The sequence below is a fragment of the Dendrobates tinctorius genome, unplaced genomic scaffold (genome assembly GCF_039654945.1).
Source record: "Dendrobates tinctorius isolate UK_male_01 unplaced genomic scaffold, ASM3965494v1 ptg000151l, whole genome shotgun sequence".
NCBI lineage: Eukaryota > Metazoa > Chordata > Amphibia > Anura > Dendrobatidae > Dendrobates > Dendrobates tinctorius.
This window is the reverse complement of record NW_027361818.1, coordinates 6,257,843-6,275,194: the sequence shown is the minus strand read 5'-3', so window position 1 is coordinate 6,275,194 and position 17,352 is coordinate 6,257,843. Positions and strand designations below refer to the sequence as shown.

The following is a 17,352-nucleotide window of genomic DNA, read 5'->3' as shown; positions in this document are numbered from 1 at the left end:
GTATCCAGGTAAAGCAGCTTTGTGCCCCTCATTTAAGATTTGATTTAACATCACCATACATGCGGTTTAAAGTATTTACTATTGGGAAAAGCCTTATTGACATCCCTGTACTGTATCTTTTCTGAGGTAAACTTTACCTTTGTAGAGATCGCAGTTTGCAAATGGCAAGGGTGCACATGTGCCTGATGAACTATGCCTATTTGTGGCAAGTGATGAGGCTGTAACGCCGGTGTGTTTGTACCTTGTTTCTCCGGTGTTACTCTGCATGTCTTTGCTTTAACCCTTTGCTCCTCTCATCCTAATGAGCTGGAATGCTGTTGTCAGTTATCTGTGTGGTTGCTGCTCAGTTCCTGGTTCCACTGCGTAGCCGTACATGCGTGTGTGGTTCCGCTGCGCTGCATGACCACCCACTTGTGCGGTCCCTGGCTGCAGCTGTGGAAAGCTATCCGCAGGTTTCTAGGTCCTCTGCACTGTGCATGACTTACCACGTATGTTCAGGCTTGCAGCTCCTGTCAGGTGTCCTTTGCAATGCTGATTTGTGTCTGGCTGTGCTTAGGGTGTGCGCAGTCACACCTCCCTTGCTTTTAAGAGGAATGGGTGTGTGCTAGAATTGCTGCTCCAGCCTATCGCTGTGAGGCAGCTCCTATATAAAGTTTCCCTGCCTTGTGGGGTGTGACCAGAGCTTCGCCTTTAGTCGCTGAGTCTTTGCTTTGTCTGTTTGGTGTCAGCACCTGTCCTGCCTGCCTGCAGTTCTAGGTGAGCTGTGCCTGTCTTGCCGCCCTCCAGGAGGCAGAATATCCTGGTCCCTGTGCTTCATGAAGTCTAGTCCTGATTCCTGCTGTGTTATGTTCCTGAAATCCTTCTGTGTCTTGAACCCTGTGCCCAGTGACTGTGGCTCTTTGCTAACTGACTTTCTGTGATCTAACATGGGTTCATCTTGGAAGTAGGAGTCTGGTGTGTCTGCTGAGTTTCTGCTACTCTGTGCTCAGCTTGTTATTCAGTGCAATCCCTGGCCGTTTCCAGTTCAACCTGGCGGGGCTTGCACCAGACCGCTTGAGTTCCTTTTTAGGTCGCTGCCAGATGTCGGATGCCTGATGTCCTCCGCCTGATGTCCGGATCCTATACTTCCCTGCCCGATGTCCGGAGCCTGCCGATCGCTACCAGATGTCTGGAGCCTGATGACTGCGGCCTCATGTTCAGAGCCTGATGTCCGCAGCCTGATATCCGGAGCCTGTCGATCGCTGCCAGATGTCCGGAGTCCAATGCCAGTGTTCTGATGTTCTATCTGAGATCCTAGTCCTGATGTCCTGCCTGTGATCTGATGTCCTGATGTCCTCCTGGAGTCCTGAAATCCTGATGTCTAGATGTCCTACCTGATGACCTGAGGTCCTGATGTCCGGCCTGTGCCCTGATGTCCTGCTGTCTAGATGTCCTTCCTGACGACCTGATGTCCGGCTTGGACCCTACTGTCCTGATATCCGGCTTGTACCCTGATGTCCTGACGTCCTGCCTGTGTCCTTATGTCCTGCCTGTGTCATGATGTGTCTCGATGTCCAGTCTGTGGTCCTGGTTGTCCAGCCTGTGTTCATCTGTGTGTTCCGTGGTCCTGGTGGTCCAGCCTGTGTACCAGAGTCGGTCCCGCCTGTGTTCCTGGGGAGTCTCCAGCCTTGTTTCCCGGTGATGGCTCTGCCTGGATCTAACCAGCAGATGACCTGTTTTGCTATGCCCATGTTCCTGTCCTGCCTGTGTCCCGATGTTCCGCCGGTTCCCTGGGGTCCACCCTGTCATGACGTCTGTCCTGGATCGGTGTCTGATGTTCTGCTGAGCCTGTGCTATGCCTGATGCCTGAGAGAGAGGCCATCCTGATATGCCCGTGCCAGATGACCCTGGACTGCATCAACCCGTGATGACCCCTGCCATCGTCTGACGTCTATCCGAGGTCGGTGTCTGATGTTCACCTGCTGAGCCTGTGCTACGCCTGAGGCCTGAGAGAGAGGCCATCCTAGTATGCCCGTGCCAGATGACCCTGGACTGCATCAACCCGTGTTGACCCTTGCCATCATCTGACGTCTGTCCGAGGTTGGTGTCTGATGTTCTGCTGAGCCTGTGCTACTCCTGAATAATAAAGTAACTTGGCACTCAACTGAATGATCCTTTTTGAAAATAAGTTTTTATTGTGGCAGTTACAAAGGACGTTTCGGCCTACAATTGGCCTTCGTCAGTCTGCCGACTGCTGCAGATGATGAAGTTAAAAGTGGAGAAATAAGATCCTATTACAAGGGATTTTGGAGGTTACTGCAATGACCAACTGTCTATAACACGTGTAGTGCTCGTGCAGGTGTAGTGCCTAGGCGTATGGACCTGGACACAGTATCCGCTGCTAGCCCTGGACGCTACTCCTGAGGCCTGAGAGAGAGGCCGTCCTAGTAAGCCCGTGCCGGATGATCCTGGACTGCATCAACCCGTGATGTCCTCATGCCTTCATCTGTTATCCTGAGATGTGTACCTTTCCCTGATGTGCGGAATCGGGAACCTGGCATTGTTATGTTCTGTCTATGTACTTTGATTTCATTTAAGTAAACTTTATGTTTCTACATACCTGAAGTTGTGCGGTGATATCTAGTGCTGCATCTCGCCATCTTGTTCACATGCTCAGCTGCCACAGACCCTGCTCGCTGCCCTTCCCTATTCTGGGTAGGTCCAGGTTACCCTATGTGGTCCAGTGGGTCCACATTCCGTCCCCACCTGGGACGCTCGCCCCACGCCATCGTGGTCGTGCGACATGGAGGCGTTGGATGGGCCGCGCCCGCGGTCACAGTCGTAACAGAGGCACAGTATTGTGATGCCCCTCAACCATTGCAAACTTATTTAAAGATCATTAAAGAGACAGTACTAATTTGCACTCAGATACGGTGCTCCAATATAGTTTAAATTAGCACATGTAATGTATATAAATTAATTTGATCTGATTGTATTAGCTCCAGATTACCCTTATTCCTCACTGTTGAATAGCACTTTATAATATAGCACTTTATAGTATAGCCATTATTGGATTTTTTTAAAATTAATTTTGTTACATGCTTCTAGTCGCTTTATGAATCTTTTTATGAAGTATATTATAAACTTGGACACAGATCTACCTTTACAACGTAGCAGCTATCAATTTTTTGAGTCCCTTGTCCCTCATTTTTCTATTCTTGTATTTTTCTTGAAATTTGAAATTGTCTATTTTACTATATTATTAAAAAAAATGAAAATTTTAAAATTATTTTGGTTCTTTTGAGCACCCCTTTTTTCCTAGGTTATACTCCTACCTGGGATTTTGTAAAATTGTGTCTCTGTAAACATTGTCTGACAAGCGAGTCTGGTGGACCCCATACAAATTAACTTGTTGGCCGATGGGTGAGATCGGCAGCCTGAGTCTAATATGATGAGGACCTCGGTAGAACTTTTCCTCTTCTGAGCTCTGGTAATAGAATTCAGTGATTGTGTTGAACCAGATCACTATCCACATCAATGTCCACATCTTATCTAACGCTAATCACACCTCTATTGGGGTGAAACTTCGTGGTGACGTTGACTTGGAACTGAACAATGTCAGTATGATGAAAGTAAACTGCAAGACATAGGCTATAAAGGATTTCCATGGGCACGCCACATCCAATTGTCCTCACAGTCAGACCCATATTTTTCACTAGGCACCAGAGTTGGGAAGGCATGATGCACTAATTGAACCTCTGAGTGCGCTAGTGCTTCCGATGATCAGTGGAACTCCACTCAGCTCTCTGCCCCGATATGCAGTGGTGTGCTCATTGTTCATGTTGCTCATGGTGGTCACGGTGCTCATTGCTCATGTTGCTCATGGTGTTCAATGGCCATGTTCCTCATGTTGTAGCTCTGTGTTTTGGCTCTAAGTCAGATTATGGGATCGCCAGTGGGGCCAAATTGTGGGACTCGACCCTCCCATTCACGAGCGCTCGGAGAAAAGAAATGCACACCATTGTGAGCTTAAGCAATTCTGTTTATTACCATGTGAGTAAGATTCTTATACCATTTACAAACAAATGTAGTTGCCATTGGAAGTTTCCATCAGCTGCCCTCTTCTCACACACGTTATGAGATTTTGTTAGCTATTACGCTTTTTTCAGTATACTACCAATGACATAGTTTTCGCAAAACATTGCATATGAGATAGAAAAATATTGGACCATATATGAAATTTTAAAGGCATTGTCTGGTCTAAAATAAGGCACTCTTTGTGACTGCAGACTTTTGACGCCCCTCCGCGTACGGACGGTGTGCTGCCCTCATTTGTTGTGTCTGCACACAGTAGACGGGCTCTGCCAGGGAGTATGCATATCACATCTGTCACCGCTGTTTCGGATCAGAAACATACTTTGAGCATTGAGCGAGACTTTCCGCACACTAGATGACCGCACTAACTGGACAGCCACACCTAATAGATGGCCACGTCCTTGCTCCATACACATGTATGGAGCGAGGATGCGCCCACTAGACTAGACAGCACAGAGTGAGGACACTATCTGCGGGTCAGTATAGTGAGTGAGGGCACAGTATCGGGATCAGTATAGATGAGGGCACTATATGGGGGCAACAGTATCGGGACTGAGGGCATAGTATTGGGGGGTCAGTATAGTGAGCTAGGCACAGTATTGGGGTTCAGTATATCAGTACAGAGAGTGAAGGCACACCATGGGGGTCAGAATAGAGCGTGAGGCACTGTATGGGGGACAGTATAGGTAATGAGGTCACATTTTGGGGGGTTCAGTAAAGAGGGTGAGGGCAAAGTTTTGGGAGGTCAGTATAGAGTGAGGCGGGGAGGTCAGTATAAAAAGTAAGAGCAAAATATGGGGGGGTCAGTACAGAGAATGAAGGCACTACTATGGTGGCATCAGTATGGAGGATGAGGGCACAGTGGGGGGCAGTGTAGAGAGTGAGGGCACAGTATTGAAGGTCGGTATAGAGAGTGAGGGCACTATATGGAAATCAATATAAAGGATGAGGGCACAGTATTGGGGGTCAGTATAGAAAGTGAATTTACTGTACTGGGGTTACTATATTGCATAAAGACACCGTATGGTTGGACAATATGTAGTTTAAGCACCCCGAATGTGTAGGCAGTATATAGTATGTGGAAACAATATGGGGACAGTAAACAGAAGGGACAGAATGAAGAGGACATTGTGGAGGCAATATTCTTTAGAAGAGAACCTTGTGGAGGCTATGTACCTTGAGGAATTGTGTGTGGGTCATTTTTTGTGCAGCACAGTGAGGGGGTAATCATTTATTCAGGAGCACAGTATGGAGGATATTTTATTCACAGGGCGTTATAATAAAACTGTTATTTTTTAGGGCACTGTGTCAGACATGCTGCAGAACACTGGAGAAGAGGGAAGTTTGCAGAGATGAGCTGTGGATGTGAAAAGCCATCATGTTGTCAGGACCAGATGATTAAGAAAGGATGAAAGCTGATTGAATCAGAAAAGATGTCAACTTCAAGGTACTTGGATAAAAGGTACAAATACAATGGGCAATCATGATTTTTAAATGACTGCGGGTGGTTCTGTTTATGTATTCCAGTACTGATAACTGTTCTGGTGATGTATAAATGTACTGATGATGGTTCTGGTTCTGTTTTCATCTACTGATGGTGGTTCTAGTGATGTATTCATGTACTGATGGTGGTTCTAGTGATGTATTCATGTACTGATGGTGGCTCTGGTGCTGCATTCCTGTCAAATGTTGTCAGATCAACAAATATTTCATTAAGGCCAACAAACAGCTTAGACAGCGGTCAGCCGAACGATGTTTTGACCGATTGTTTGGCCAACAGCTATGCCGCCAAACTCTCCCATACACAGAAGCGCTCAACATGCTGAACACTTCTGAGCTCTCTGGGAGAGCCACTGTCAGGGATCTTTTGAAGTGGCTTATCTATTGGAGAAAAAATATCTGTATTTTAATACTTATCCAAACGGGTCCTTATCTCTTCTGATAATCATCTGTCTAGGGCAGAGGTCTCAAACTGCATTCCTCATGGGCCTTAAACAGGTCATGTTTTTAGGATTTCCTTATCATTGAACAAGGTTCTGGAATCATTATCTGTGCAGGTGATTAAATTATCACCTGTGCAATACAAGGAAATCCTGAAAACATGACCTGTTTGCGGCCCTTGAGGAATGCAGTTTCAGACCTCTGGTCTAGGGTCTCCATTCACATTAGACTCTAAGCCAAACTCGTCAATATGGGCTAATGCAGCTGATGTTATTCCAATCTGTATTGAGGCCTTAACTACTATCCAATGGGTATAAGCACTTTTATTCTGACATTCTAGAAGGGGAGTGATAATTTTAAACTTCAAATTCAATGTATACGCCAAATATAGCCCTGTTCCCAATGTATTGAATAAGTGATATAACTAGACTTTTAGACACATATTTGCATTAGAATCGCTCAGTTTTAGATGATTATTTGTATGTTCTGAAGCAGTGTCTAGTAGGGTTTGATGGTAGAAGTGAAGTGATCACTTATGGTTGAGGTCAAGTATAAAATTCTGATGTCCTATTTCGGTCAAATACGTTTCTTATTAGATTTTGCCTTACATTCAAGTGAGGTCGAAACAATATGATGAAACATTTGGGTAAAAATATACAAACAACTATGGCCCAACTGGAGGAAAGGATGGCGAAGATCTCCATGGCCACTGTGTACTTCCCTCGTGAGCTGAGAGTTGCTGGGATGAAGGAAATCCAGACACAAAGGAAGGCCAACATGCTAAATGTAATGTACTTGGCCTCATTGAAACTGTCAGGAAGTCTTCTCGCCAAGAAGGCCACGATGAAGCTGACAGTGGCCAGAAGACCCAAATACCCCAACATAACCCAAAATGCAAAAGGAGACCCCTCATTACAATGAAGAATGATAACGCTAGAAGGAGTCTGAGTGTCATACTCAGGAAAGGGAGGAGCATAGAAAAGCCAAGTCACACAGACAGATATCTGGATGAGAACACAAATCACAATAACAGAGTAGGACACTTTTCCCCCAGTCCATCGTCGTAAACTAGTCCCAGGCTTGGTGGCCTTGAAAGCAATAACCACTGTTATAGTTTTGGCCAAGACACAAGAGATGCACAGAGTAAAAGCCAAGCCAAATGCCACCTGACGCAACAGACACTTCTCAGGATGTGGATATCCAATGAAAGCTAATGAACTGAGGAAGCAGAATAATAAGGCCATGAGGAGAAGACAGCTAAGGGACCAGTTATTGGCTCGGACGATCGGTGTTGTGTTGTAATGAATAAAGATTCTCAGAGCTCCAATGGGGAAGAGAGAGGAAACAATAGACAGCGCTGCCAAGCTGATACCCATAGCTTCATCATAGGAGAGAAATTCAATGGTTCTTCGTAAGCACAAGTCCTGCTGGGTATTGGGCCAAGTATCCCAAGAGCATTTTTGACACTCCACAGCATCTAGAGAAGAACATGGGGTCAAATTATTTGTAAATTCCACATGTAAGATACATGATAGCTTATGACTGTATTTATGGTACCTGTGACATTTGCAATCTCTCCTTTTGGGCACTGGACGCACTTGAAGCAGCATGCGGGCTTTTCAGGAATTGTTGCCTTTCGGGTTCCCAAAGGACAGCTTGGACTGCATTTTGATTGAGGAGTCTAAATATAAGAATTCACCCTATGGTTATTTACTGTACATATTGAAAGCTTGAGAACCATATATTATAGACTTATAAATGAGAGCTTGACATTTTAAGTTTAAGTTTTCTCCTAAAGCATGTAGATGGTGGCGGTGCAACATATAAACAGAACAGGCAGGTGCCTCAGACTCCATTTAAGAGCGAGAACCAAATTTATAGATTAATGTAACTCTGATATTGGTCATAGAATTCAGATAACTGTCTGCCTAATAGATATAGAGAAAATATAGGAAGAGCTGCAGGAGCTAGTAGACGCTATTACAATAATAAAGTGGCGGCTTTTTGTGCCCGTGCGGTAATGAGTCAGTGACCCAAGGAAGTTCAACATAAACATCTTTATTTTCAAACTCACAAAATAAATCCGGAACTTTTATCCTCTGGTTCGCAGCCGGAGCGTCCGTACCAGTCCCTTGCTGTGGACGACTACACCACTGTATCCCTCGTAGGTGCGTCAGTAGCTTTGCCTTCTCTGACCTGAGTTCAGACTCACACAGACCTGTCTGAATAGAGCCTCCTGTTCTGCTACTTGTAAACAAAACATTGATACCCCCAAAACCTTAACTGAAAGTTTAAATGGGTTTTGTGGACAAGACCCGGAGTGGAGGGAGAGATCCGCCCCCCTATCATCCTTCAGATCTCTCCAAAAATAAAGCCCATGTCAGGTTTTGTAAAACTGAATATGTCAAATAGTTTTATCAAATCCACTCTTTTATGTTGCATTGTAACCACAGGCATGGCTGTAATTACAAAGCTCTCCAGCAGGTTCAGTATGCTTCTATGCACATCCTGGTGGAAACATAACGACCCTCATATATGATTCCCCTCATTGCCTCACACAACGTAACGGCATGATGGATATGTGACCCTGCACTGAAACTGTATGTGTAGAGGGAATACGGAATACAGGGTGGAAGAAAAAGTGGAACATGTGTTATAATAACTAAGAATTGTAGGGATTATTAGGGAAGAAAATGAGAGACAGGGGGCTATCGATGTCCATCAATCAGATACCTAGCTTTACAATAAGAATCAAAGGAAGGTGTAGGAGAACATTTGGAATTCGCCCCAAACCAGGACAACTTGTACCACTACTTCCAAAACTCAAACTAACAACAACAAAATTCTGAAAGGAAAGTACCACAAACTCTTCACTTGCCAAATCTCCCACACCCTCGTCCCAATCTACTTGCATGTGGGATTAAAGCTGCACAGAATATAATGTCCTACCTCAGTACCCCATATAATATCTGCAATGTTAATTTTCATTCGATTTTCTTTAGGCAATCTGGAATCATAACTTCCCACTATCTTCTGCTCCATGGAACCAGTGGAGCTCGGCTGCCAGTTTACAATGTCGTAGAGGGCTGGAGGATCCCCTTTATCATCAAAAAATATTTGAGTTTTGTCTTTTGTCTCAAAATCTACAGTTTTAATATAGCGAAGAAGCTGAAAAAATAGAACGGATTAATACATTTATTTTCCAATTCATCAAATGTAAAATTTTTAAAGCCTGAGATAATTTTCTCTTCAAGGATGTACCATTAAGAAGAGCTCATGCAAATGTTGTCTACTGCGACCTCTACGTTACGAGAGGATTACCCAACCTATTCTCCATCCCACTGAGTCAGAAGTCTCTGCTGGAGTCTCTAAAGCTTACACATAACCTGGAGGCACAACTTGAAGCTCCTATACGCCAATGGAAAATGTCTGAAAGCCCCTGTACACATTAGACTACTGTTGGCTGAACCTATTGATATCAACGTGTTTGTCTGACAGTCTTGTGTGTATGGGGGCCCCCGACAGATTGTTGGTGGAGTTACCGTAACTATCTGATTTTGGACTGTTGATACCTAAGTTCTCAGGAGATACGTCATTGCACATCTCTCTCATGGAAAACACAAGAACTCCTGGCTCTTCTGGGTATTGGAGAGCTGGGTGAGATAGATGTCGAAGCATCGTTCGGCCATCATCTATATGATGTCTTCTACCTAGTATGGCATATAAAATATTGCTGTCTAATTATTTTCTGCAAAACCTTTTATGCCTCCCCATATACCAAGGATTGGATGTAACTCTTATTTATATACCTTCTGGAATTACAGCATGCCATTGTGAGAACTCATTGGTGCTCTTCTGCTGAAGCTAAGAAGCTTTTAGTAGTACAAATATAAGCATGCAACTTCTTTACCTGCCAAGTATGTAAGGATGAGATGTTGGCACAAATACCATTAAGGAAAGGTCCCTTTCCTGGTTTACATTGCAGCAAGTTATGTATGGCCCAGGCAAAGGCATAAACTGCTGTGTAAACATTAAATGTTATGCTAAGGTCCACATTAGTCATGGCACGCTCTAATTTTTCATCTCCGATACATTCATTGATGGTTTGGTTTAACATGTCTTCGGCTTTAGTATAGATGTCGGTCCACTTGCAAGAAAACATTTCTTCCCAAAACTCAAGTAAAAAGTGATCACTAGGAAACTTTGAGGGGTGTAAGTTGTATAGATGTTCTACAAATCCGTCCATCTGCCCCCAGTGAATTGCTAAACCTATAGTGCCCAGCAAGACTGGTTGGAACTTTTTTTTGTTGAGAAGGATAGAAGTTGACCATGCTTCACTGGCTATCCAGATTTTCCTAGTTATGTTTTGTCTGGCCAACTCTTCCACCACAGGCATGAAATCAGCATCTGCAGACAAGACTAGCACCACCTTGGCTGATGAGTCTTTGATAACATTAACGATATGTGGAGCACCACTGTTCGGTTGTCCAGTCATGATATTCTCAATGAAGGCCACACAAGCTCCAGCTTGGACTATTTCCTGCTTTACTATCTGAATGCCAGTTTGACCATAATCATTATCGGAAGCCAGTAACCCAACCCATGTCCATCCAAAGTGCAAAATGAGCGCAGCTAGACCTCTAGTTTGGAACATGTCACTTGGAACTGTGCGGAAAAATGAGGGGAACAAGTTCCTATTGCTGAGGAGCGGACTGGTAGCAAAATAACTTATCTGTAGATGAAAGGAACAAAAACAACTGTATTAACAAATACAATGTAGCTCTCTTATACTTGTGGACCTTCAGGATTTTGTTTTGTCCTGTTTGGATCAATATGGTGGCCACAATTATTACTTAATCAGTGACATCGACTAAACAAATCTAGACAGGCAGGCATTGGAAAAATGTGACCTGACAAATCTTGATTTTTGTTACATGCAGGCTGTCATTTCGCCCTTGCACTATGTGTGAGTCAATTCAAGTAGGTTCAGAAAAAAACTCAAAGGTGCAAAGATTATAGTAACTTAAATACAACATGCGGGGAGGAATGGGGGATATGTGGACAAGAACTTATTTAGGCTAGGAAGAACAGTTCTGGAGCATAAACTGCTCCTTTAAAAAAAGGAGGACAATGTTCACCTTACCTGTGGATACCTGTATAAACTCAATATTTCAGCCATGAGGATGGAACATGTAGACCCAGAGTCCCCAACAATCCCAGCCAGTGTTCCTTCACCACAGTGATAATTTGGGACACTTGGTTCCCTTCCAGATAACATCCACAAGGTGCCTTCTGCTGCTCTTCTCACAACAGTACAAGTGTCATAAATCTGGAATCCCAGAGTGATATTGGGAAGGAGAAAGGGATGTTTATTGATCTCCTCCACGGCGAATATAAAGGCCTGCATGATCTGGTAGGATCGAGCTTCAAGTCTAGCAGAGTAAAATGTAGAAGGTTGTAAGGTTATTTGCTGCATATATCTGTATCTATGTTCTTTAATCCCCCTATCCAAACTTATAGATCTACCATGCCCATTCCCTTTTCTAGAACACTCTGGGCTGGCGTATTGATTTGAGCGAATGACCAGGACTAGTTTAGTTAAGATGACCAGTGCAACAAATTAGGATTTTATCAGAAAATGCCTATTTTACATGATGTTTCAATACATCTTTCCATTTCAAATCTGGGAAATTAATTATTCATGCCAACGCAGAGCAGGCTAATATCTTTTTAAAAGGCTGCACGGCCTCTCTATAATGCCCTGCAGCTAGGACATCTAGTGGATTATCACACCTTGCACAGTGGTGGTCAGTATCTGGTCCATCCCAGATCATCAGATCCCTGTGGTGTTCAGTTGGAATGGCTGAGTCATTTTCTATCTCTACAGTCATGGGGTAAGTCTCTCTCTTTTTTAGAGTGTAAATTCTTAGGTCAGTGAGGTCGTCTTTTCTCTTTCCTGTAGAGTGTAAGCTTTTATGGTCAATGTGTACCGTTCTCTCCTGTAGAACGGAAGCTCTTTTGGTCAGCGTGGTTCTCTCTTTCTATTTCCAGCTTTCCAGAATTGAGATTCATGAGATTTTATTTTCCGTAATTTTAATGTTTTAGGAAAATTTGGCACAGCCAGCAATTTCGAATGTCAAAATATCCACTTGTCTCTAATTTCTGGGTAAGGAAAGAGTTTACCTGGTCTGCAAGGACGTTAAATAGCAAATTAAAGTTGCCGTCTGTAATGCTATAGCATGCAAACATGGAGAAATGAAATTGGAATTTCATTGCTGCTCTAGAAAATAAGATAAAATGAAGATACTTAGCTCATAAATTAGAGATTTCATGTGGGCCCAACAGCCAACAACAATGCAACCTTTGATGATACCTCTCCCCGGCTGAAAGCATACAATTATATGGGTAGGTAGGAGCAACCACCGCAGGGTGATGGGTGGAGTGCTCAGTCAGAAAGCATGTGTATTCAAATATCAAAGACTGACTTCACAGAAGGTGAAGGAAGTGACAGTCAATTTTTTGATATCCAAGAAAGTTAAGACCAAAACTCTTGACAATGCTGATCTATGTATCATTGTGCAGACAGACTACTTAGATATTAGGGTTAGATGAGAACTTCACTTTGCAAAAGTAGGGGTACATGACCTTCATGGCACGAGATTAACTGATCGTGCGGATGGTCATTGAAACTTACTATGTAAGGAATTAAGACATACAATCTATAGTGATCACAAATGGAAAGACCATATTGGATAGAGGTCCATGGATCATGATTCTTCAATGCTCTAATTTGATGCTCTCCTTAGAAAGTCCACATACAGGCCATTGTACTTTCCACATGTCTACTATGAAGAACGATATCTGGTCCTTGTGTCCTGGTTTTGCTGTAACAATTACCATCATTTAAAATCCTATATCGAATATTTGGTATTGATGAGCCCTCCCCACCAGTGCCGCACATAATATCTACCTAATGCCAAATCCAAACAAATATAACACTTGCAGATTTTTGATAGACTTACAGTTGACATTTAAGATCTTCTGGTTTGCTTGTAAATTGAGTTTCTGAATAGATTCCTTTCAGATGAATGGGGAACGTGCCTCCTATGACCAGGTCTCCAAACTGACCTAGATGCCCACTGATATTGCCACCAGGTATATGGCAGCCTGCTGTGGACGTCACACCTTCACATACTTGCACAACACAGGTATACAAAAGCCAAACCTCACAAATCAGCACGTATGTGATAATATATAGATACTGCATATGTTGTAAAGTTACTTTCAGATTTAGCAAATCAACAGTCAGATAAAACTGATTGAGTTTCACATAGATATATGGGACTCAAATGGAGATGAGGTGAGGAAGACAGATCACCCAAAGAGCCACAATCAGGTCTATCGTCTACTCAAATAGTGGAAAATTGTCCAATAAGAGAATAGTCTTAGTCTGACATAGATAGTAGGCGATCTGACTTAGAGAAACCAAGCATATTCAAGTAAATGTATCCATTATTCTCCCCTTACCCTTCTTTCTCCCTCTTTTTAACTCTCTTTTATTCTTCTTTGTTTCTTTCCTCTTTCTTTTTTTTAATTCTCTTTCCCCCTTTCCCTTCCTTACTCTTTTCTTGTCTTTTGCTTCTCGTTCTTTCTCCCTCTTTCTCTCCTTCCTCTCTTTCTCTTGTCCCTCTCCTTCCTATTCTTCCGTTTTCCTTTCCTTCTTTCCTCTTCCTTTTGTACTCTCTTGTCTTCCTTCCCTTTCTTTCCCTACTCTTATTTTCTCCCTACACACCTTTTCTTTTTTGCCCTCTTCACTTCCCCTCACTCCCTTTCCACTGTTCTCTTATGTTCTTCTCTGCCCTTCTTCTCCCTTCCTTCACTCCTTTTGCCCTTTTAGCTTCTTCCTCCCTTACCTTCCCCTGCCTTCCCCCTTTCTTCTCTTTTCTATTCCCATTTACCTTCTTCTAACTTCCCCTTTCCTTCCTTTTCTATCCCCTTCACTTTTTCCTATCTTTACTATCTCCCTTACTATCTCTTCCCTTTCCTTCCTTTTCTATCTCCCCTTCCCTTTCCTCTCCCTTCCTTTTGCCTCTTACCCTTTTTGGTAAGTTTAGAGCCACCTATCCAGTGAGATTCTCTATGTTCGGTCAATCATAAAATCTCTTTTTAGTGCCACAAAAAGTCAATAATCCTTGTATTGTTTTTTTTACTGGCCGAGAACCATATATTCCACCAATGTAAAAATCCCTCTCCAGAAATACATTCAAGTCTACAAAAGGACAATAATACCCCCAATCCCAAGCACTGTAGTGTAGCTTAGCCTCAGTTACATTTGGAAAAGTTTTTCATGCACACACAACACATATAATGCTATCTCACAGACAGCGAGAGGATTAATAAGTGTAGAGGTTTATATACATGAAAGATGGATCACTCCTGGGGGGCTGGAGTGTAATTATTGTAACCTGCTGTTAAAGGAAAGGATGATGGCAGTACAACTAAACATCCCAAGTGACTTGTCATCATCTTACATTAATACAATTTACAACCGGCTCATACAGCAACCATCCAGCTATAATAAAATAAATATGATGGAGATGATCTGATTTAATGATTTACTGTAAATCTCATAAATAAGTGAAATTAAATCACAAATTTGCCTTAATTCTTCATTTAACCTGTGATGCTTAGCCTTTGTCACTTCCCATGAGCAAACCATAAGGCGGGGAAGTCGAGAAGTCCGAGGTCAAATGTCAGGATTGTATGCCATAGACAAAGAGATAATACAGACGGACAGTCAAAGGCAAAGTCCGGGGTCAGGAAACCAAGGTCAGAGTGCGTCAAGGCAAAATGGGTAGTCAAAAAGGCAAATCCAAGGTCCAGCAACAAAGATCAGACTATCAGAATACTGAGCACAGAGCAAACACCTCGCTGTGTTAAAAGCTACAACTGGGATCACAATACCAACAGCCAAGCGTGACTGTGCCTCAGATTGGGTGACACTAACAATACTGACAGCTCAGCATGCCCTATCCAATAGAACAGCTTAGCTGTCACTGACAGCGTGGTAGAATCGTGAGAGAACCCCCTCTTCTAACGGGGCCACCAGATAAAACAAAGCCCATCTAACCTGTCTGAGAGTTATGCATTTGGCCTCTTCAATGTAAGCTAAATAAATGCGCCTTTTCTGGGCAGTTGCGGGCTGCTGTTTTTAGGCAGGGGGGGCCAATATTAATGGCTCCTTACCAGTCTGAAAATACCAGTCCCCAGCTGTCTGCTTTAGCAAGGATTGTTATCAAAAATGATTAACCCCACATTGTTTTTTAAATTATTTATTTAAATAATAAAAAAAAACCTTGGGGACCGCTCTATTCTTGTTAACCAACCTTGCTAGCGCTGACAGTTGATGGTTGCAGCCCCTAGCTGTCAGTTTTGCCTGGCTGGTTATCAAAAATATAGGGGAATCCATGCCATTTTAAAAAAAATATATATATTTATTAGAGTTGAGCGAAACGGGTCGAAAAAATTCAAAAGTCGCCGACTTTTGGCAAAGTCGGGTTTCATGAAACGAAACCCGACCCTAGGATGAGGTCGGCCACGAGGTCGGCGACTTACGCGCCAAAGTCGCGTTTCAAAAGTTTGTTTTGCGCTCTATTTCAGCCAATCAGGATCCACGGACACTGTGGGCAACGTGATGACATAGGCACGGGTCACCACCATCTTTCAGAAGGGCATGCAAGTGATTGGCTTGCTTTGGTGGGCGTCACAGGGGGTATAAAAGGGCGTGCACGCCGACCGCCATCTTACTTCTGCCAATCTTAGTATAGGGAGAGGTTGCTGCTGATTCTGTAGGGAGAGCGTTAGGCAGGGAAGAAGACAAAAAAACTGCTTCTGCTGCTAGCGATTTGGCCTGCACAACACACAAGTCACTGTGTGTGCAGTGCAAGGGGAGGCTATATTGTGGTGTATCAGTGGTGTTGGTTGTTGGGCTGCCTTTTAAGGCTTCCTGACACGCTGGCATTGCTGTTTACCCACTGCTCCGCAAACTGCTTTTTTAAAAGCAATCCAATCTCCCTTATCCTCTCGTCACTTTGGTCACAGGCAGCTGTGCCATCGAGCGTGTCACATAGCGCTCAGATATCAGTGGGCCGCACACAATCCACAAGTGTCCAGTGTCCAAAAGTGTACGCAGAGATTCAAAATCTCCATTATCCTCTCGTCACTTTGGTCACAGGCAGCTGTGCCATCGAGCGTGTCACATAGCGCTCAGATATCAGTGGGCCGCACACAATCCACAAGTGTCCAGTGTCCAAAAGTGTACGCAGAGATTCAAAATCTCCATTATCCTCTCGTCACTTTGGTCACAGGCAGCTGTGCCATCGAGCGTGTCACATAGCGCTCAGATATCAGTGGGCCGCACACAATCCACAAGTGTCCAGTGTCCAAAAGTGTACGCAGAGATTCAAAATCTCCATTATCCTCTCGTCACTTTGGTCACAGGCAGCTGTGCCATCGAGCGTGTCACATAGCGCTCAGATATCGTTGGGCCGCACACAATCCACAAGTGTCCACTGTCCACAAGTGTACGCAGAGATTCAAAATCTCCATTATCCTCTCGTCACTTTGGTCACAGGCAGCTGTGCCATGGAGCGTGTCACATAGCGCTCAGATATCAGTGGGCCGCACACAATCCACAAGTGTCCACTGTCCACAAGTGTACGCAGAGATTCAAAATCTCCATTATCCTCTCGTCACTTTGGTCACAGGCAGCTGTGCCATCGAGCGTGTCACATAGCGCTCAGATATCAGTGGGCCGCACACAATCCACAAGTGTCCAGTGTCCAAAAGTGTACGCAGAGATTCAAAATCTCCATTATCCTCTCGTCACTTTGGTCACAGGCAGCTGTGCCATCGAGCGTGTCACATAGCGCTCAGATATCAGTGGGCCGCACACAATCCACAAGTGTCCACTGTCCACAAGTGTACGCAGAGATTCAAAATCTCCATTATCCTCTCGTCACTTTGGTCACAGGCAGCTGTGCCATCGAGCGTGTCACATAGCGCTCAGATATCAGTGGGCCGCACACAATCCACAAGTGTCCAGTGTCCAAAAGTGTACGCAGAGATTCAAAATCTCCATTATCCTCTCGTCACTTTGGTCACAGGCAGCTGTGCCATCGAGCGTGTCACATAGCGCTCAGATATCAGTGGGCCGCACACAATCCACAAGTGTCCAGTGTCCAAAAGTGTACGCAGAGATTCAAAATCTCCATTATCCTCTCGTCACTTTGGTCACAGGCAGCTGTGCCATCGAGCGTGTCACATAGCGCTCAGATA

The 17,352-nt window shown here is 44.0% G+C and overlaps 1 protein-coding gene across 1 annotated transcript; it reads right to left on the bottom strand.

The window, feature by feature from the left end:
* Positions 1-4,000: 4,000 nt before the first annotated feature.
* On the bottom strand, positions 4,001-16,210 carry LOC141050197 (extracellular calcium-sensing receptor-like). The gene is made up of 5 exons (XM_073547038.1): positions 11,159-16,210; positions 9,926-10,747; positions 8,965-9,183; positions 7,573-7,696; positions 4,001-7,492 (listed from the first exon to the last, which is right to left on the bottom strand). The coding sequence occupies exons 1-5, from the start codon at positions 11,489-11,491 to the stop codon at positions 6,561-6,563; spliced, it is 2,430 nt and encodes an 809-aa protein (XP_073403139.1). The 5' UTR covers positions 11,492-16,210; the 3' UTR covers positions 4,001-6,560.
* Positions 16,211-17,352: the final 1,142 nt, after the last annotated feature.

What these genes read in the sequence shown, in the direction of transcription:
- LOC141050197 (XM_073547038.1), bottom strand. Translation starts at nt 11,491, where the DNA reads ATGCAGCAAATAACCTTACAACCTTCTACATTTTACTCTGCTAGACTT. An exon ending in CATCCTTACATACTTGGCAG is followed by an intron (nt 9,184 to 9,925) that starts GTAAAGAAGTTG and finishes CTATTTTTTCAG; the next exon opens with CTTCTTCGCTATATTAAAAC. An exon ending in ATATTATATGGGGTACTGAG is followed by an intron (nt 7,697 to 8,964) that starts GTAGGACATTAT and finishes TCTTATATTTAG; the next exon opens with ACTCCTCAATCAAAATGCAG.